The sequence below is a fragment of the Triticum urartu genome, chromosome 5, assembly GCF_003073215.2.
Source record: "Triticum urartu cultivar G1812 chromosome 5, Tu2.1, whole genome shotgun sequence".
In the NCBI taxonomy this organism is placed as follows: domain Eukaryota; kingdom Viridiplantae; phylum Streptophyta; class Magnoliopsida; order Poales; family Poaceae; genus Triticum; species Triticum urartu.
The window spans coordinates 637,142,277-637,163,703 of record NC_053026.1 but is presented as its reverse complement, the minus strand read 5'-3'; the positions used below and the strand labels follow the sequence as shown (position 1 = coordinate 637,163,703).

Below are 21,427 nucleotides of genomic sequence, written 5' to 3'. Positions count from 1 at the left end.
CTTGTTCGGAACCTCTCCAATCCAAAAAAAAACCGCTCTGCGCTGTAGAGGAAATGAGCAGCTCGGTTTAAGCCATTCCCTGAAATTGGGAACCGCAGTTGTGGAGCGGAGAGGATCCAAAATTTGCACGGCATCTGTCGCTGCCGTTAGGGCATGGGCCACCCAATGCAGCGCAACTGCTGCAGCAGAGCTTCAATACTTCGTGGTATGCCGTTTCCCCCCTTTGCAAGCATGTCCATAGTTCTCCTTTTACGTGTGGTATGAACCACGTTGTCGCGGCAATGAAGTGACCCCCTTCTCATCATGAGGGCGTGAACCTGGGTAAATCGTTCTCTCATGTGTACCCGATCTGATCCTCTATGCATGCCGACCCATGATTATAATTCGTTGTATGCAAGTCGGCAGATTGTAGGAATTTGTACTACCCGCTACACTTAATTGAGACTATTCAATCACAGTTAGATTCACCTATAAATAATAAAGTGTCGAGAGGGTGATTCTCCAATAAATAAAGGGAAACGTTTAGCCCCCGCGTGCCGGCCGAAGCGTTAGCACCGGAGACGCGCCGCGCGTTCGATCGGTCCCAATTCTGCGGACGCACGTTTCCGGTGGCCCCACCCCACGTCCCTTTCCCCGCAACCTTCGTCTTCTCTCTCTCTTTTTCTGCCCCCTCCCCTCCCGACCTTTTATGCCATGGAATAGCATAAGCTGCATGCTACCGGCCACGTGATGCTCGCTTGTACTCCTCCCGCGCGCCCCCGCAGCACCGCCATTGAATCCGCTCCCTCCATCCATCTACCTCCACTCCGACGAGCGAACATCCATCACTGGGAGCTGCAACCATCCATGAATTTTGCTAGTAACGGCGATGGATTTGCTACATCCGTCACGGCGGAGCTGCGACCTACTACGTGTTGGAAATATGCCCTAGAGGCAATAATAAATTGGTTATTATTATATTTCCTTGTTCATGATAATCGTTTATTATCCATGCTATAATTGTATTGATAGGAAACTCAGATACATGTGTGGATACATAGACAACACCATGTCCCTAGTAAGCCTCTAGTTGACTAGCTCGTTGATCAATAGATGGTTACGGTTTCCTGACCATGGACATTGGATGTCGTTGATAACGGGATCACATCATTAGGAGAATGATGTGATGGACAAGACCCAATCCTAAGCATAGCACTAGATCGTGTAGTTCGTATGCTAAAGCTTTTCTAATGTCAAGTATCATTTCCTTAGACCATGAGATTGTGCAACTCCCGGATACCGTAGGAGTGCTTTGGGTGTGCCAAACGTCACAACGTAACTGGGTGGCTATAAAGGTACATTACAGGTATCTCCGAAAGTGTCTGTTGGGTTGGCACGAATCGAGACTGGGATTTGTCACTCCGTGTAAACGGAGAGGTATCTCTGGGCCCACTCGGTAGGACATCATCATATGCGCAATGTGACCAAGGAGTTGATCACGGGATGATGTGTTACGGAACGAGTAAAGAGACTTGCTGGTAACGAGATTGAACAAGGTATAGGGATACCGACGATCGAATCTCGGGCAAGTACAATACCGCTAGACAAAGGGAATTGTATACGGGATTGATTAAGTCCTTGACATCGTGGTTCATCCGATGAGATCATCGTGGAACATGTGGGAGCCAACATGGGTATCCAGATCCCGCTGTTGGTTATTGACCGGAGAACATCTCGGTCATGTCTGCATGTCTCCCGAACCCGTAGGGTCTACACACTTAAGGTTCGATGACGCTAGGGTTATAAAGGAAGCTTGTATGTGGTTATCGAATGTTGTTCGGAGTCCCGGATGAGATCCCGGACGTCACCGAGGAGTTCCGGAATGGTCCGGAGGTAAAGATTTATATATAGGAAGTCCTGTTTCGGCCATCGGGACAAGTTTCGGGGTCATCGGTATTGTATCGGGACCACCGGAAGGGTCCCGGGGGCCCACCGGGTGGGGCCACCTATCCCGGGGGGGGCACATGGGCTGAAATAGGAGGGAACCCAGCCCATAGTGGGCTGGGGCGCCACCCCCTATAGGCCCATGCGCCTAGGGTTCCACCATGGAAGAGTCCATGTGGTGGAAGGCACCTCTAGGTGCCTTGGGGGGAAGGGAAACCTCCCTTGGGCAGCCGCACCTAGGAGATTGGATCTCCTAGGCTGGCGCACCACCCCCCTTGGCCCTCCTATATATAGTGGGGGAGAGGAGGAACTTCATAGACCAGCCCCTGGCGCCTCCCTCTCTCCCCGTTACGTCTCTCTCTCGTAGTCTTAGGCGAAGCCCTGCTAGGATTGCCACGCTCCTCCCACCACCACGCCGTTGTGCTGCTGCTGGATGGAGTCTTCCTCAACCTCTCCCTCTCTCCTTGCTGGATCAAGGCATGGGAGACGTCATCGGGCTGTACGTGTGTTGAACGCGGAGGTGCCGTCCGTTCGGCACTAGGATCATCGGTGATCTGAATCACGACGAGTACGACTCCATCAACCCCGTTCACTTGAACGCTTCCGCTTAGTGATCTACAAGGGTATGTAGATGCACTCTCCTTCCCCTCGTTGCTAGTTTCTCCATAGATAGATCTTGGTGATACGTAGGAAATTTTTTGAATTTATGCTACGTTCCCCAACAGTGGCATCATGAGCTAGGTCTATTGCGTAGATTCTATGCACGAGTAGAACACAAAGTAGTTGTGGGCGTTGATTTTGTTCAATATGCTTGCCGTTACTAGTCTTATCTTGATTCGGCGGCATCGTGGGATGAAGCGGCCCGGACCAACCTTACACGTATTCTTACGTGAGACCGGTTCCACCGACAAACATGCACTAGTTGCATAAGGTGGCTAGCGGGTGTCTGTCTCTCCTACTTTAGTCGGATCGGATTTGATGAAAAGGGTCCTTATGAAGGGTAAATAGAAATTGGCATATCACATTGTGGTTTTGCGTAGGTAAGAAACGTTCTTGCTAGAAACCCATAGCAGCCACGTAAAACATGCAAACAACAATTAGAGGACGTCTAACTTGTTTTTGCAGGGTATGCTATGTGATGTGATATGGCCAAAAGGATGTGATGAATGATATATGTGATGTATGAGATTGATCATGTTCTTGTCAAGGGAATCACGACTTGCATGTCGATGACGAGACAACTTCAAGAAGACACGATGATGGAGATCATGGTGTCATACCGGTGACAAGATGATCATGGAGCCCCAAGATGGAGATCAAAGGAGCTATATGATATTGGCCATATCATGTCACTATTATTTGATTGCATGTGATGTTTATCATGTTTTGCATCTTGTTTACTTAGAACGACGGTAGTAAATAAGATGATCCCTCATAATAATTTCAAGAAAGTGTTCCCCCTAACTGTGCACCGTTGCGACAGTTCGTTGTTTCAAAGCACCACGTGATGATCGGGTGTTTTATTCAGACGTTCACATACAACGGGTGTAAGACAGATTTACACATGCAAACACTTAGGTTGACTTGACGAGCCTAGCATGTACAGACATGGCCTCGGAACACAGAAGACCGAAAGGTCGAGCATGAGTCGTATAGAAGATACGATCAACATGAAGATGTTCACCGATGTTGACTAGTCCGTCTCACGTGATGATTGGACACGGCCTAGTTGACTCGGATCATGTAATCACTTAGATGACTAGAGGGATGTCTATCTGAGTGGGAGTTCATAAGATGAACTTAATTATCCTGAACATAGTCAAAAGGATTTTGCAAATTATGTCGTAGCTCACGCTATAGTTCTACTGTTTAGATATGTTCCTAGAGAAAAATTAGTTGAAAGTTGATAGTAGCTATTATGCGGACTAGGTCCGTAAACTGAGGATTGTCCTCATTGCTTCATAGAAGGCTTATGTCCTTAATGCACCGCTCAGTGTGCTGAACCTCGAACGTCGTCTGTGGATGTTGCGAACATCTGACATACACGTTTTGATAACTACGTGATAGTTCAGTTAAATGGTTTAGAGTTGAGGCACCAAAGACATTTTGAAACGTCGCGAAACATATGAGATGTTTTGAGGGCTGAAATTGGGATTTCAGGCTCGTGCCCACGTCAAGAGGTATAAGACCTCCGACGATTTTCTTAGCCTGCAAACTAAGGGAGAAAAGCTCAATTGTTGAGCTTGTGCTTAGATTGTCTGAGTACAACAATCATTCGAATCAAGTGGGAGTTGATCTTCCAGATGAGACAGTGATGTTTCTCCGAAGTCATTACCACCAAGCTGCTAGAGCTTCGTGATGAACTATAATATATCAGGGACATATATGATGATCCTTGAGATATTCGCGATGTTTGACACCACAAAAAGTAGAAATCAAGAAGGAGCATCAATTGTTGATGGTTGGTGAAACCACTAGTTTCAAGAAGGGCAAGGGCAAGAAGGGATACTTCATGAAACGGCAATTCAGCTGCTGCTCTAGTGAAAAAACCCGAGGTTGAACCCAAACCCGAGACTAAGTGCTTCTGTAATAAGAGGAACAGCCACTAGAGTAGAATTACCCGAGATACTTGGTAGATGAGAAGGCTGGCAAGGTCGATAGAAGTATATTGGATATGCATTGTGTTGATGTGTACTTTACTAGTACTCCTAGTAGCACCAGGGTATTAGATACCGGTTCGGTTGCTAAGTGTTAGTAACTCGAAATAAAAGCTATGGAATAAATGGAGACTAGCTAAAGGTGAGCTGACGATATGTGTTGGAAGTGTTTCCAATGTTGATATGATCAAGCATCGCACGCTCCCTCTACCATCGAGATTGGTGTTAAACCTAAATAATGGTTATTTGGTGTTTGCGTTGAGCATAGACATGATTGGATTATGCCTATCGCAATACGGTTGTTCATTTAAGGAGAATAATCGCTACTCTGTTTATTTGAATAATACCTTCAATGGTCTTACGCCTAAAATGAATGGTTTATTGAATCTCGATCGTAGTGATACACATGTTCATGCCAAAAGATATAAGATAGTAATGATAGTACCACCTACTTGTGGCACTACCACGTAAGTCATATCGGTACAAAACGCATGAAGAAGCTCCATGTTGATGGATCTTTGGACTCACTCATTTTTGAAAAGTTTGAGACATGCGAACCATGTCTATTGGTGTATATGCATGAAGAAACTCCATGCAAATGGACCATTTGGACTCACTTGATTTTGAATCATTTGAGACATGCAAATCATACCACATGGGCAAGATGACTGAAAGCCTCGGTTTCAGTAAAATGGAACCAGAAAGCAACTTGTTGGAAGTAATACATTTTGATGTGTGCAGTCCAATGAGTGCTGAGGCATGTAGTGGATATCATTATGTTCTTACTTCACAGATGATTTGAGTAGATGTTGAGTATATTTACTTGATGAATCACGAGTCTGAATTATTGAAAGGTTCAAGTAATTTCAGGGTGAAGTTGAAAGATCATCGTGACAAGAGGATAAAATATCTATGATATGATCATAGAGATGAATATCTGAATTACGAGTTTGGCACATAATTAAGACATTGTGGAAATTGTTTCACAACTAATACGGCCTGGAACACCATAGTGTGATGGTGTGTCCGAACATCATAACTGCACCCTATTGGATATGATGCATACCATGATGTCTCTTATCGAATTACCACGATAGTTTATGGGTCAGGCATTAGAGACAACCACATTCACTTTAAATAGGGCACCACGTAATTCCGATGAGATGACACCGTATGAACTATGGTTTAAAGAAACCTAAGCTGTCATTGCTTAAAAGTTTGGGGCTGCGACGCTTATGTGAAAAAGTTTCAGGCTGATAAGCTCAAACCCAAAGCGGATAAATGCATCTTCATAGGACACCCAAAATAGTTGGGTATACCTCCTGTCTCAGATCCAAAAGCAATAAGGGATTGTTTCTAGAATCGGGTCCTTTCTCGAGGAAAAGTTTCTCTTGAAAGAATTGAGTGGGAGGATGGTGGAGACTTGATGAGGTTATTGAACCGTCACTACAACTAGTGTATAGTAGGGCACAAAGAGTTGTTCCTGTGGCACCTACACCAATTGAAGTGGAAGCTTATGATATTGATCATGAAACTTCAGATCAAGTCACTACCAAACCTCGTGGGATGACAAGGATGCACACTACTTCAGAGTGGTACGTAATCCTGTCTTGGAAGTCATGTTGCTAGACAACAATGAACCTACGAGCTATGGAGAAGCGATGGTGGGCCCGGATTCTGATAAATGGCTCGAGGCCATATAATCCGAGAGAGGATCCATATATGAAAACAAAGTGTAGACTTGGGAAGAACTACTTGATGGTCGTAAGGCTATTGAGTACAGATGGATTTTAAAAGGAAGACGGACAATGATGGTAAGTGTCACCATTAAGAAAGCTCGACTTGTCGTTAAGATGTTTTCCGACAAGTTCAAGGAGTTGACTACGATGAGACTTTCTCACTCGTAGCGATGCTAAGAGTCTGTTGGAATTATATTAGCGATTACTGCATTATTTATGAAATCTTGCAGATAGGATGTCAAAACATTGTTTCCTCGACGAAAGGTTGTATGTGATACAACCGGAAGGTTTTGTCAATCCTAAAAGATGCTAATAAGTATGCAAAGCTCCAGCAATCCTTCTGAGGACTGGAGTAAGCATCTCGGAGTTGGAATGTACGCTTTGATGAGATGATCAAAGATTTTGGGTGTATACAAAGTTTATGAGAAACTGGTATTTCCAAAGAAGTGAGTGGGAGCACTATAGAATTTCTGATGAGTATATGTTGTTGACATATTGTTAATCAGAAATGACGTAGAATTTCTGGAAAGCATATAGGGTTATTTGAAAAGTGTTTTTCAATGGAAAAGCCTGGATTAAGCTACTTGAACATTGAGCATCAAGATCTATAAGGATAGATCAAAACGCTTAATGGTACTTTCAAATGAGCACATACCTTGACGTGATCTTGAAGGTGTTCAAGATGGATCAGTCAAAGAAGGAGTTCTTGGCTGAGTTATAAGGTATGAAGTTAAGACTTAAAGCTCGACCACGGCAGAATAGAGAGAAAGGACGAAGGTCGTCCCCTATGCTTAAGACATAGGCTCTACAGTATGCTATATTGTGTACCGCACCTGAAGTGTGCCTTGCCATGAGTCAGTCAAGGGGTACAAGAGTGATCCAGGAATGAATCACAGGACAGCGGTCAAAGTTATCCTTAGTAACTAGTGGACTAAGGAATTTTCTCGATTATGGAGGTGGTAAAAGAGTTCGTCGTAAAGGGTTACGCCGATGCAAACTTTGGCACTAATCCAGATTATTCGGGTAGTAAACTAGATTCGTATAGTAGAACAGTTATTTGGAATAGTTCCAAATAGAGCATGGTAGCTACATCTAGGAGATGACATAGAGATTTGTAAAGCACACACGGATCTGAAAGGTTCAGACCCGTTGACTAAAACCTCTCTCACAAGCAACATGATCAAACCTAGAACTCATTGAGTGTTAATCACTTAGTGATGTGAGCTAGACTGCTGACTCTAGTAAACTCTTGGGTGTTAGTCACATGGTGATGTGACCTGTGAATGTTAATCACATGGCGATGTGAACTAGATTATTGACTCTAGTGCAAGTGGGAGACTGTTGGAAATATACCCTAGAGGCAATAATAAATTGGTTATTATTATATTTCCTTGTTCATGATAATCGTTTATTATCCATGCTATAATTGTATTGATAGGAAACTCAGATACATGTGTGGATACATAGACAACACCATGTCCCTAGTAAGCCTCTAGTTGACTAGCTCGTTGATCAATAGATGGTTACGGTTTCCTGACCATGGACATTGGATGTCGTTGATAATGGGATCACATCATTAGGAGAATGATGTGATGGACAAGACCCAATCCTAAGCATAGCACTAGATCGTGTAGGTTCGTATGCTAAAGCTTTTCTAATGTCAAGTATCATTTCCTTAGACCATGAGATTGTGCAACTCCCGGATACCGTAGGAGTGCTTTGGGTGTGCCAAACGTCACAACGTAACTGGGTGGCTATAAAGGTATTACAGGTATCTCCGAAAGTGTCTGTTGGGTTGGCACGAATCGAGACTGGGATTTGTCACTCCGTGTAAACGGAGAGGTATCTCTGGGCCCACTCGGTAGGACATCATCATAATGTGCACAATGTGACCAAGGAGTTGATCACGGGATGATGTGTTACGGAACGAGTAAAGAGACTTGCCGGTAACGAGATTGAACAAGGTATCGGGATACCGACGATCGAATCTCGGGCAAGTATCGTACCGCTAGACAAAGGGAATTGTATACGGGATTGATTAAGTCCTTGACATCGTGGTTCATCCGATGAGATCATCGTGGAACATGTGGGAGCCAACATGGGTATCCAGATCCCGCTGTTGGTTATTGACCGGAGAACGTCTCGGTCATGTCTGCATGTCTCCCGAACCCGTAGGGTCTACACACTTAAGGTTCGATGACGCTAGGGTTATAAAGGAAGTTGTATGTGGTTACTGAATGTTGTTCGGAGTCCCGATGAGATCCCGGACGTCACGAGGAGTTCCGGAATGGTCCGGAGGTAAAGATTTATATATAGGAAGTCCTATTTCGGCCATCGGGACAAGTTTCGGGGTCATCGGTATTGTACCGGGACCACCGGAAGGGTCCCGGGGGCCCACCGGGTGGGGCCACCTATCCCGGAGGGTCCCATGGGCTGAAGTGGGAAGGGATCCAGCCCAAAGTGGGCTGGGGCGCCACTTCCCTTATGGCCCATGCGCCTAGGGTGAAGGGGGAACCCTAAGGAAGAGTCCCAAGGAGGGAAGGCACCTCCTAGGTGCCTTGGGGGGGAGGGAAACCTCCCCTGGCCGCCGCCCCCTAGGAGATTGGATCTCCTAGGGCTGGCGCACCCCCCCTTGGGCTCCCTATATATAGTGAGGGTAGGAGGGCCTCTTGAGACACCCCTTATGCCTTTGGTGCAGCCCTTCTCTCTAAGTTCTTCTCCTCTCCCGTGGTGCTTGGCGAAGCCCTGCAGGATTGCCACGCTCCTCCACCACCACCACGCCGTTGTGCTGCTGCTGGATGGAGTCTTCCTCAACCTCTCCCTCTCTCCTTGCTGGATCAAGGCATGGGAGACGTCACCGGGCTGTACGTGTGTTGAACGCGGAGGTGCCGTCCGTTCGGCACTTGGTCATCGGTGATTTGAATCACGACGAGTACGACTCCATCAACCCCGTTCCTCTTGAACGCTTCCGCGCGATCTACAAGGGTATGTAGATGCCACTCTCCTCCCTCGTTGCTAGATGACTCCATAGATAGATCTTGGTGACACGTAGGAAAATTTTGAATTTTCTACTAGTTCCCCAACGTCGCTTTTAGGTTTTGTTGTTGCAACGTCTTAGTTTTTTGTACTACGGCGAGGATTTTTCTACAACCAACTAAGCATGTTTGTTGCCACCTCTGACGCCGTAGCTGCCAGCAGTTGTTTTTGCTACAACCCGTGAGCCTTGAGCTGGAATAGCATATGTTTTTGCTACATCGAGTAGAGCAATTCCTGCGGCAGCAACGCCGGAGACTTTATTTGTTTCAACCGCAACAGGAAAGCTATCCATCGACAATAGATATATAATTAGATCATGTTGGAAATATGAGCAAGTTACTACGAGATTTAATCCGAATAATTAGAAGATAAATCATGACTACAGTAGCAGAGATTAAACTAATCATGCGAACTAGCATAGCAGATGAACAGATCATATCTAGGGCACATACTAGAAACATGAATTCTACCACGATCTCGAACAGGAAGGATAGAATCACATACGGTGCAGCGGGAGCAGCACCGCCGGCGTTGACGTTGTCGCCCATGTCGTCGAGGATGAGGTTGCCGAGGTCGGGGAAGAAGTCGTCGTTCGCGAAGTCGTCGCTGCCAGCAGTCGCGCGAGTGCGCTCCCCAAAAACCTGATCGCCCCTCTCCCGTACAGGATCACGAGAGGCGGGGTTCCGGAGGCCTGCTGTCCCTTCTCCCGGTGCACGCCGAAAGGAGGGATGGAGAAGACTTGCTTGGCGGCGCAATGATCTGGAACGGTGGTGAGAAACCATACGAAACGGCGAGTAAGCGTCCGTTAATTATTAATTAATGACTCATTAATTTTCTGTAGCAGCAAAAATATAGACAACGTGCATAGCTCTGTCCTCGGCTCGGCTCAATCCGCGCACGCGGGCGTGGCGAGGCGTGGCGTGGCGAGGCGAGCGAGGAGGAGGAGCGCGCGTGTAGGTCTCCTCTTCTCATGCTCATACAAGTGGTAGAAGAGCTCACCTTATAAAGAGGTGCAACTCTCTCTCAACTTCCGGGGTGGGACTAAACTTTAGCCTCACTCACTTCACTCACATGTGTGTATGAATGGGCCAAGAGAATTTCAGAATTTTAGTTGGGCTTTGGACCAAAGGCCTACTAGCAAAATTCTAACAATCCCCCACAAAGTCTCATTGGCACATCTCATCATTAAGTTTCAAAACATTGTTTATATACCGGTGCTTAGTGGAGACTGTGAAGTTGAACTTTCACTTAGAGATTTATGCTACACTAGATCACAACTTAAATAGTGGACTATGCCTTGAACTACAAGTTTTCTACGAGACTAGTTTCACACAATTTCTTGACTGATACTGGGCTGCCGCAAGGCTTCCCCGCAGGTGGAGCGTATACGTCGTACTCCAGGGCCTCTTCATGAATTTATTAGAGAACACCCAATTCTCACAGACTGCGACGTTAACAGTCAAATTCATATAGGTGTGTTCCTCGGAAGATGTTCTGCAGGACAACATCTCTGCTTACCCGAATAAGCCACTTGAAACACATTAAGATAAGTATCACATGCAGATCAGGAGAGTATTGCATCTTCATGGAGTGGGATAGTTAATATAGGGATACTCTCCTCCCAGCTGACCAACAGCTTGTCTCCCACTTCTACTTCACGGGATCTCCGATCACATAGAGTGGGTTACCACTATGGACAACTCATGCGGTGGGTCTCAAGCCCATCTCCATCGATGCATTATCTATCACGTTACGTGATAGACCCTTTGTGAAGGGATCTGCCAAGTTTTTCGATGTTTGGATATAACCCAACGTAATAACTCCGGAGTTTCTCAATTTTCTGACAGATTTTAGTCTCCTCTTCACATGTCTTGAGGACTTCATATTGTCCTTTGAACTGTTTATCTTGACGATCACAGTTCATCAGGATAGGGGGTATTGGTTTTTCAACCATAGGTAAGTCCATCAAGAGTTCACGAAGCCACTCTGCTTCAACAGTGGCAGTGTCTAATGCTGTGAGTTCTGCTTTCATAGTTGACCTCGTTAAGATTGTCAGCTTGCAAGACTTCCAGGAAACAGCGCCATCACCAAGTGTAAAAACATAACCACTTGTGGCCTTAATCTCATCAGCATTAGATATCCAGTTTGAGTCACTATAACCCTCTAGTACCCTTGGATACCCGGTGTAGTGAATCCCATAGCTCGCGGTGCCTTTCAAATAGCACATAACTCTCTCAAGCGCATGCCAATGATCATCTCCCGGTTTTGACACAAACTGACTCAGCTTGCTCGCAGCAAAAGAGATGTCAGGCCTTGTGGCACTCGCCAAATACATAAGCGAGCCAATAAGCTGAGAATACCTTAGTTGATCTCTAGCAATCCGTTGGTTCTTTCGAAGCAACACACTAGCATCATATGGAGTTGGAGAAGGCGTGCTGTCGCTATACCCAAAACGACTCGAGACATTTTCCACATAGTGAGACTGAAGCAGTGTGATCCCATCATTCTCATCTCTCAACAGCTTGATGTTTAAGATAACATCAGCTACTCCTAGATCCTTCATCTCAAAACAGCGAGATAAGAAATCCTTAACCTCCTTGATTAAATCAAGTTTGGTTCCAAAGATCAGTATGTCGTCGACATACAGACAAAGAATAACTCCTTCGCCCCCACCATAGCGATAGTACACGCACTTATCATCATCGTTTACTACAAAGCCGGCAGCAGTTAATGTTCTTTCGAACTTCTCATGCCACTCCTTAGGAGCTTGTTTAAGGCCATATAAAGACTTTAATAAATTGCACACCTTTCCTTCCTGACCAGGTACTACAAAACCATCTGGCTGATCCATGTAAATTTCCTCCTTCAACTCTCCATTGAGGAAAACTGTCTTAACGTCCATTTGATGAACGAGAAGACCATGTGAGACAGCCAGTGATAATAGCACCCGAATTGTGGTCAGTCTAGCCACAGGTGAGTAAGTATCAAAGAAGTCTTCACCTTCTTTCTGGGTATAACCCTTGGCCACAAGTCGTGTCTTGTACTTTTCAATCGTACCATCAGGTCTAAGCTTCTTCTTGAACATCCACTTACATCCTACAGGTTTGCACCCATAAGGATGGTCAGTGATCTCCCAGGTACCGTTAGCTAAGATGGAATCCATCTCGCTACGAACAGCTTCCTTCCAGTAGTCAGCATCAGGAGATGCATAGGATTTTGAAATAGTTTTGGGTGTGTCATCCACAAGGTACACAATGAAATCATCACCAAAAGACTTTGCAGTCCTTTGTCTCTTTCTCCTCACAAGAGTTCCATTGTCACCCTCAACAGGATTCTCAATGTGTTCCATCGCAATGGTGGGTTTAGGGATTACAGCGAATTCCTCACTAGATGGAGTAGGTATCTCCTGATTTGATGAACTCGATATATCCTTCATAGGAAATATGTCCTCAAAGAAAGTTGCATCATTCGACTCCATAATCGTACCAACATGCATGTCGGATACCTCTGATTTTATTATAAAAAATCTATAGCCAATGCTATGAAAAGCATAGCCCATAAAAATACAATCCACGGTTTTTGGTCCAAGTTTGCGCTTCTTGGGAATTGGTATATTGACTTTCGCCAAACAACCCCAAGTACGTAGGTAAGAGAGTTTCGATCTTTTCCTTTCCCATTCCTCAAACGGAGTCATGGTCTTATGCTTTGTGGGAACTCGGTTTAGGACATGACACGCATTCATTAGCGTCTCCCCCCACCATTCCTTGGAAAGACCCTATGTGTCTAACATGGTGTTAACCATATCAGTTAGAGTTCGGTTCTTTCTTTCGGCTATCCCATTTGACTGAGGTGAGTAGGGAGGCGTCCTCTCATGGATTATACCATGTTCTGCACAAAACAGATCAAATTCATTGGAAAAATACTCTCCACCATGATCAGACTTAAGCCGTTTAATTTTTCGATCAAGTTGGTTCTCTGCCTCAGCTTTATAGTTTTTGAAGAAAGTTAAAGCCTCATCTTTTGATTTCAGAAGATACACACAACAATATCTAGTGGAGTCATCAATCAACGTCATGAATTATCTCTTTCCACTTTTTGTCAACACGCTATTCATTTCACAAAGATCAGAATGTATAATCTCTAGTGGCGCCAAGTCTCTTGCCTCTGCAGTCTTATGGGACTTGTGAGGTTGCTTAGCTTGCACACATACTTGGCACTTAGAGCCTTTGACAGTAGAGATTTTCGGAGTTAAATTCATATTAGTTAGCCGTGTCATGCAACCAAAGTTAATGTGACAAAGTCGTGAATGCCAAATATCAGACTCATTGTTGTGGCAAACATTATTAATAACTTTAGTGCAAATATCTGACAAAGACAGGCGGAACAAGCCTCCGCTCTCATAGCCTTTTCCAACAAATTGTCCATACTTAGAAATTACAACTTTATTGGATTTGAAAACCAACTTAAAACCATCTCGACATAAACGGGAACCGCTAACGAGATTTTTATTTATGGACGACACATGATGAACATTCTTCAGACGCACAGTCTTCCCCGAAGTAAACTTCAGATCGACCGTACCAACACCTCGAACAATGGCATGTGACCCGTTCCTCATTAGCACGGGTGAAGTCCCTGTTGTCTGGTAAGAAGAAAACATGGAGGCATCAGCACAAACATGTACATTGACACCGGTGTCAATTAACCAATCAGGGGATTGAAAAACTGAAAGGATGGTAGGAAAAATACCGTATCCTAATTCCTTCATATCAATATCACCGATGACAACATTAGCGGACTTGCCGCTCTTCTCATGTTCGCGCTCCTCAAAGCGGTTAGGACACTTCGGAGCCCAGTGATTAGGATCACCGCAGACATGACAAAGTCCCTTCCCTTTCTTATGAGAATTTTTCTTGAAGTTGGTAGAATGTGATGGCTTGTTCTTTGTATCAAACTTGCCTTTGCCTTGAGTTTTGTTCTTGTTGTTTTTGAACTTGTTGGGATGGGAGTTCTTCTTCTGTACCATGTGGGCACTAGAAGCTCCCTCAGCAACTCGAGCACGTGTGTCCTTTGCTCTCGCCTTCTTTTCAACATCAAGAGTACCAATGAGATCCGCAACGGAAAACTCTTGTCTCTTGTGTTTCAGGGAAGTAGCAAAATTGTTCCACGAAGGTGGAAGTTTGGCAATGATGCCTCCGGCAACAAATTTGTCCGGCAACACACACTTGAAGTACTCAAGTTCTTTTGTGAGCGACTGTCTCTCATGAGCCCATTGTACAACAGAGCGCTCATCAGTCATCTTGTAGTCATAGAATTGCTCCATGACATACAACTCGCTGCCGGCGTCCGAGGCACCAAACTTGGCCTCGAGCGCAGCCCACATGTCATTGCCGTTTTCAAACGACATGTACGAATCCACAATGGAATCATTTAGAACACTCAGAAGAGCGCTTTTAAAGAGAGTATCGATCTTCTCAAAAGCTTCCAGTTGTGCTGGATTAAGATCGCCCTCAGGCTTGCCCTTGGTGGCGTCATAACAGCCCATGGTCTGAAACCAGTAGACTGCTCTCGTGCGCCACCTCTTATATTGCGCCCCCTTAAAGGCGGGCGGCTTCAGATGCGCAGCAAAACCACTCGGAGTAAATTGCCTATAATCAGGTTTTTGAATTGTTGGAAATATGAGCAAATTACTACGAGATTTAATCTGAATAAATAGAAGATAAATCATGATTACAGTAGCAGAGATTAAACTAATCATGCGAACTAGCATAGCAGATGAACAAATCGCATCTAGGGCACATACTAGAAACATGAATTCTAGAAACATAAATCATGACTACAGTAACAGATGTTCCGCACAAAATAGATCAAATTCATGGGAAAAATACTCTCCATCACGATCGGACATAAGCCGTTTAATTTTTCGATCAAGTTCTATCCTTCCTGTTCGAGATCGTGGTAGAATTCATGTTTCTAGTACGTGGTCCTCTCCCGTTGCACAGATCAAATTATATTCTTCCTATTCGAGATCGTAGTAGAATTCATGTTTCTAGTATGTAGGGAGACGTCCTCTCATGAATTATACCAAATTTGTCTACAACACGTCAAAGCTGTTTTTCATCTCTCTCGATCCGATTTGAGACGAAGCGGGGATGGAAAAGATGACGTGGGGGGTTCTAATCTACAGACACCAATGAAGTAATCCAGCGGCTGGCATGCGACCGGCCGAAACTTTCGGCCGGCACACCGACGCTGAGTAGTCGCCATAAATAAAATATATGCCATCAGGATGGCAACTTTTTTTTTCATTCTCAAAGAACGAAGGATGGTTTTATCAAAATGGCAATTGCGTATTATGTTTAAAAACTAAATAAAGAAATAACTGAAGACCTGACGAGTCGAACAGCGACCCAACCGGCCCGGGTCCAACCCGGTCGGCCGCCTCAACAACCCGATGCTATGCCACCACCGGCGCCGGACCGGAAGAGGCGACCACCCATGGAGCAACCCGAGGCAGGAGACGGCGCCCCGCAGCAGCGCCACAAGAAATCCTCCGCCGCCAAGAAGGCGAAGAAGGGCGGCGCCACCGGCAGCGGCAGCGGCGGGGCATGGCCGGCGGTAAAGCCCAAGAAGGACCTCCTGGTCAATCGCCTCAAGGGCACCCAGCTCCTCACCGTAAGCCAATCAATCAATCCCCCCTTTTAAATCTGACGCAATTACCATAGGGACCTTGTCACACGCCCGCATCTAAGGCATCAGGTAGCTCGATCTGATTCCGCTAGGAGGGGAAGGGGATTACCATCTAGGGCTGATGTCTGACGATGTTGCTGAGCATCTAGGGGAGACTCAGCCTGCACCAATTTTTTGTCACGCCACTTGTGGAAAAATATTACCTAGCGAGTATGAAGGGGACGATGTTTTGTGATGATGTGCTGTCTGATCAAACTGAAAGAATGATACTAGGAAATTCCTGAATTGATATGATAGTTTGTTGAATTTACCTTTACCTGATTGTGTTGCTCATGGACAAATGCCACACTTGATATAGGTCCCTGACTTCCTCACTTCCGCTGAGGCGAAGGCTTTCGTCGACGTCGCTGAATCCATGGGCTTCACGCACCAGGGCAGCCTTGGGCCACTCAAGGGGGAGGCTTACAGAGACAATGACCGGATATCTGTCACGGACCCCTTGCTCGCTCAAACGCTCTGGGAATCAGGGATTAACAGGGTATTCATGGACATCAACATCTCCGGCAAAGTGGCAACTGGCTTGAACCCAAATATCAGGCTTTACAGGTATGTACCGATTTATAACTTCAGATGTGTTGTGTTAGTATCGTGCTGTTGGACAGGTTCGGTCACTGATGTTGTTGCTTGTAGGTACGTTGAAGGTCAGCGCTTCGGCAGGCATATCGATGAGAGCGTCAACCTTGGGGACGGTTCTAGGACGCAGTATACATTGCTGGTATACCTTTCTGGCAAGGGAAGCGCGAAAGATTCGCAGGCTCTTGTTGGAGGGGAGACTGTCTTTTATGATCACCGAGGAGGAATCGTTGCTGAGGTACTTTCTGATTCCAAAACCCATCTGTTTGATAAAATCTTTTGCCTCGTTGCTTTGTCAGCCAATTCCTCTGTTGTGGAAAACCAGTGCTAGTAGTAAAGGTCGGATTCGGATATACATTATGTCATTGGTTTCGTTTGTCACACACATTAGAATTGCTAATCCGGTGGCTAAGATTGATATTGATGTGTGCCCATATGAGCATCCGATCTAGCTATAGAGGAGGGGGAACTGGAGAATTATGTCTGCTGAGAAATCAGAAAAAAGGAGTATGAGATGCGCATGTTCTCTGTATTACGAGTCTGCCCTTGGATTGTTAACTACTGTCAGATTATGAAAACCAAGAGGGTCTCATACATGGTTAGCCTTGTGAAATATCCTGGTGCTGTGTGAAGGCGATGAAATCATCCTTTTCGTTCTTACATACAGTTAGTAACACTGTCACTGCCAAGCTAGCTGGCCTTGATGTGAAGTTATCTACATGTATGTAGGTTGCTCCCGTGCAAGGAATGGCTCTACTCCATCTACATGGCGCCAGGTGCATGCTGCATGAAGCTCGCGTCGTGAAAAAGAACGTCAAGTACGTGCTCCGTTCAGACGTCGTGTTTGCTTAGCTGAATTTCTTCGAAGCCAGTTTCAGACCAAGGGCCAATGGGTTTAGCTTTTTGTGATATGTGTGAAAAACAGAAGCCCCAGAGGTAAAATCGAGAAGTAGTTGTTGCAACATTGGAAATGCCGGCCTGCCTAATCAAAAATTGTGTTCCATCATGCACCGCTGTATAAGAGTTTTGTAACTGCTGTAATGCTGGAAATGCTCAAAAACATTCTACCGTTTGTCATCATGGATATGTTTTACTCTACTTTGTCCTCCACATCATATGACTGTAACCTGCAAAAGTTGAATCCTGACTCTAGTTTGGAGCTTCTACCGCCTCCATCCTTTCCTGGATCAGGACTGAGCGTCCAGAAGCAGGTCGAGCTTTTTACCGAGCAAAATTAAAATCTAGTAAAAGAGAAGTTACAAATGTCCAACACCAAAGTAGCCAAACAAAACAAGCAGTGACTGTCAATGCATACACAAATTAAAGACAGTTCATGTTGTTTTACTGCACACTGACTTCAGAAACAAAACATGAAACGGCAATCAAACCATATGCCTATTCCCACATCACTGTTTGTGCGACAGCACATAACGGTTCGGATCCAAAAACATTTCAAGTGTCTACACTACATAAAATGTTTGAATCTGTAATCATAGCCCAGCACAAGAGTTCAAAATGACAGACGTTGCATCTGGTAGTCATAGCCAGAACTAGAAGTACTTAATGAGAATATAACCCCTATTTCCCCTGGGGCGGCAGCATCCGACATTTACATTTCTCCCACTGATGTCTAGAAGAACCATGACCAGTGGAAGTTTCTACTGGTTTTCGTCTCAAACAGGGCAGGCCAAAGCGAAAAATCTGCAAAATCAAACAGTCTCTCAGATAACGCAAATGTGACCAGTTCACATTTCAAAGCATAAGCATTCAAGATTGCTGCAAAGATTTATAGCGTTACTAAAGAGCAGTACCTTCATCATGTGCTGAAGTTAAATATGCATCCAGATAGTAAGTCCAGGCATTGCCAATCACAAGATAGGAGCTGCAGAAATAGGACAAGCACAAATTTAGACAGCAGATGTACGAATAAGATTTCAAAAGAGCCAGAAATGCTCTGCGCTAAGCACTTTGGAAACTGTATGTGAACCAAATATGAATAAATAACAAGTGTAGAAGGAGCACAGGATGTGGGGCACAGGCAGATTTATTAGACATCAGATTCTAACTTACGTTTTTACATCAGGAGGAATTGACCAGTTTTGGATGACCCGTTTTCTTGTCGATCTCCACTCTTAGGCCTAACTCTGCGACCTCTGGAGTTAGAATAGGTTCTTGCATCTGAAGCTCAGATACCTCCTTCTGATTTTCCTCGTTTTCTTCAAGCAAATATTTCACAGTTAGCAGACCCCACTCCCTCAAGTATGCATTTCCTTCATCAATGACACACTGCTGCAACAGCAACATAATCCCATTTAGTTGCCTAACCTCATCCTGCACCTGTTTCCTTCCATGCAAACAATTGGCAATGACAGCCACCAAATCTCTCCTGTAACCATTGTATGGGCAGACCTTTGCAGTTGCAAAAGCTGGCTGTTGATCTCCTTGTTCCTTTGCCATCGCTTTCCTGATTGTACTTGGGGGCTCAAGCTCACCGAGGTATTTTAAGAGGCGTTTTACAAGACCAGCCTGCAACAGTGAGTCAACAGGTGCTTCAGTCCCCGATGAAGAGGGCTCAGCCTGCAACGGTGAGTCAACTGGTGCTTCAGTCTCTGATGAAGAGGGTTCCCAAGCACATATGTCCTTCAAGAGCACTAATGAATATCCAAGGACATCAATTCCAGGGAGACCAGTTGGAAGCTCAGAGCTACCTCGGCAAGTAAAATCCAGAGTCTCAGCAGCATGCTTCAGTATATTGAATACATGAAGAGCAAAACTGTTTGAGATACTAACTTCTTCAGGTCGTTCAGTCAAACACTTTGACAATGTACCCATAAGAAATGCATGCTTAGCACTGAACTCATTTCCAGATTCACCACCATCAGTTGAACCTAGGGCCGCAAACAAGGTTTTGAACTTCTCCTCCTCAACACAGATTTTGAAGAGAAGCCACTCCAACCATTCTTCCTTGTGCCCCACTGCATTTCATAATTTATATTAGCATCATGTGCAAAGTAACCAAGGAGAAAATGGGAGAATCAAATAAATTAACCAGAGAACAATATGTGACCAACTACATCCTAAGAAGCAAAAAAAAAAACTAACTATAACATTCGATTAGTCACCAATAAGAAAAAATTGCCTTCAACAAGTCAGATATGGTTCTATGATCTAACGTCACATGTAAGCTCGCACTCTACACTAAAACACATAGTAACAGTTCCAACTATCAAGCAACTGACCAATACTTCAGCAACATGTCAAACATATGACACCACTTTTTTTTTCTTGCTAAGAAGTTGCAACAGGTCGAGCAGTCATGCTAACATGCTTCAGAAAAATGAACCAAACAAACAGGTGATATAAACCAAAGTTGTCCAAAACCGCATTTCACTAAATAGCAAATGACCATAATCTAACTGTGAACTCATTACAACCACTGAGCAAGGCTGAGTCCATGGTTAAAATTTCTTGGCAATGTCACAGAAGCATTAAATATCTGACATCCAATTGGTCCAAATTCCTGTCTACAGTTGCTGATCTATTTAACACTTTGCCAAATCTTTCAATTGCTGAAATAATAACCTACACAGTATGATCATCATAACAAGGATTCATAAAAACAAACAGCTCAATCAACCCACACTTCTACTACAGCTGCAAAGCAAATGCAGCTATGAAACAGTTGCACATCTAGGCATCTAGCAGCAGACATGGGTGAACACGCAAAAGCAATAAACCAATACTAGCAGCGGCGGGCGTGGGCTCACATCGGGAGGCGGTGGCGACGAGTTCGACGAGCACGGGCAGGCCCAGGTCCTCATGGCACAGCTCCTCGACCCTCCCGCGGCCGCCGTCGCCGGAGCAGCAGGTGTCGAGCACCATGCAGAGCGGGTCGAGGACGCCGGCGTCCCGGACGCGCGCGAACTCCCGCAGCGCCCCCGGGAAGAGCGCGTCCCAGACGGCCTCGCGGTGCCGGTCCCCGCCGAGCGCGGCGTTGCCCAGGGCCTGCAGCGCGGCGCGGGCGAGGTCGGGGGAGAGGGCGGGGATGGAGAGGGCGGCGGAGACGACGGCCGCGGGGCCCGAGAGGAGCACGAAGGTGCCCTGGTTGAGCGCGTCGCCGGCGAGGAGGTTGCGGAGGAGGCGGAGGCGCAGGAGGAGGAGCGGCGCCGGGGAGGCCGGCAGGAGGTGGAGCGTGTCGGCGAGCGCGTCGGAGAGCGCCGCCCGGCCCTCCCGCGTCCTGGAGGCCTCCAGGAACGCGCTCAGGGTCTCCTCGTCCTCGATCCCCTCGTCTCGCCACATGGCGGTGGAGGACGCGGCGGCGGCGGCGGTCGGGCGATGGGGGTGGAGACTGGAGAGGGAGGAGGAGGCGCTGGAAGGTAGCGGAGGGTTTGCTCAAGTCGGTTGCCTACTTTAACCCAACACGCACGGTTCTCTCTCAAAAAAACAAAAACGCACGGAAATGCACAGGGCAAAAAAAAAAACAAAAAACAAAAACGCACGGAAATGCACAGGGCAATTTTTTTTTACTTCAGCGACTTTATTTTTCAAATAATAACATATCATTTATTTATTGGACTGTCGTAACTGGCAACCGTGTGACAGATTGCAAAAGTACCATACCACCCCCTCCCTTCGACCCCGCCTCCTCTCTCGAGAGGACCCCTCCTGATTTTTTGGGCATCCCGCCTCAGGAACCACTCACTTCGATCCCACCCCTCTCGATTTTCTGTCGAACGAACCCCTCCCTTC

The 21,427-nt window shown here is 45.7% G+C and overlaps 2 protein-coding genes across 2 annotated transcripts; one reads left to right on the top strand and one right to left on the bottom strand.

Annotated features, from left to right (window-relative positions):
* Positions 1-15,759: 15,759 nt before the first annotated feature.
* Positions 15,760-17,776, top strand: LOC125511470. The gene is made up of 4 exons (XM_048676858.1): positions 15,760-16,030; positions 16,404-16,651; positions 16,736-16,916; positions 17,408-17,776. Exons 1-4 carry the CDS (start codon positions 15,815-15,817, stop codon positions 17,528-17,530), a joined length of 768 nt encoding a protein of 255 aa, XP_048532815.1. The 5' UTR covers positions 15,760-15,814; the 3' UTR covers positions 17,531-17,776.
* A 273-nt stretch (positions 17,777-18,049) lies between these two features.
* Positions 18,050-21,088, bottom strand: LOC125511468 (ataxin-10-like). Its single transcript, XM_048676856.1, has 4 exons — positions 20,446-21,088; positions 18,749-19,653; positions 18,490-18,560; positions 18,050-18,379 (listed from the first exon to the last, which is right to left on the bottom strand). Exons 1-2 carry the CDS (start codon positions 20,975-20,977, stop codon positions 18,758-18,760), a joined length of 1,428 nt encoding a protein of 475 aa, XP_048532813.1. The 5' UTR covers positions 20,978-21,088; the 3' UTR covers positions 18,050-18,379; positions 18,490-18,560; positions 18,749-18,757.
* Between the last annotated feature and the right edge of the window lie 339 nt (positions 21,089-21,427).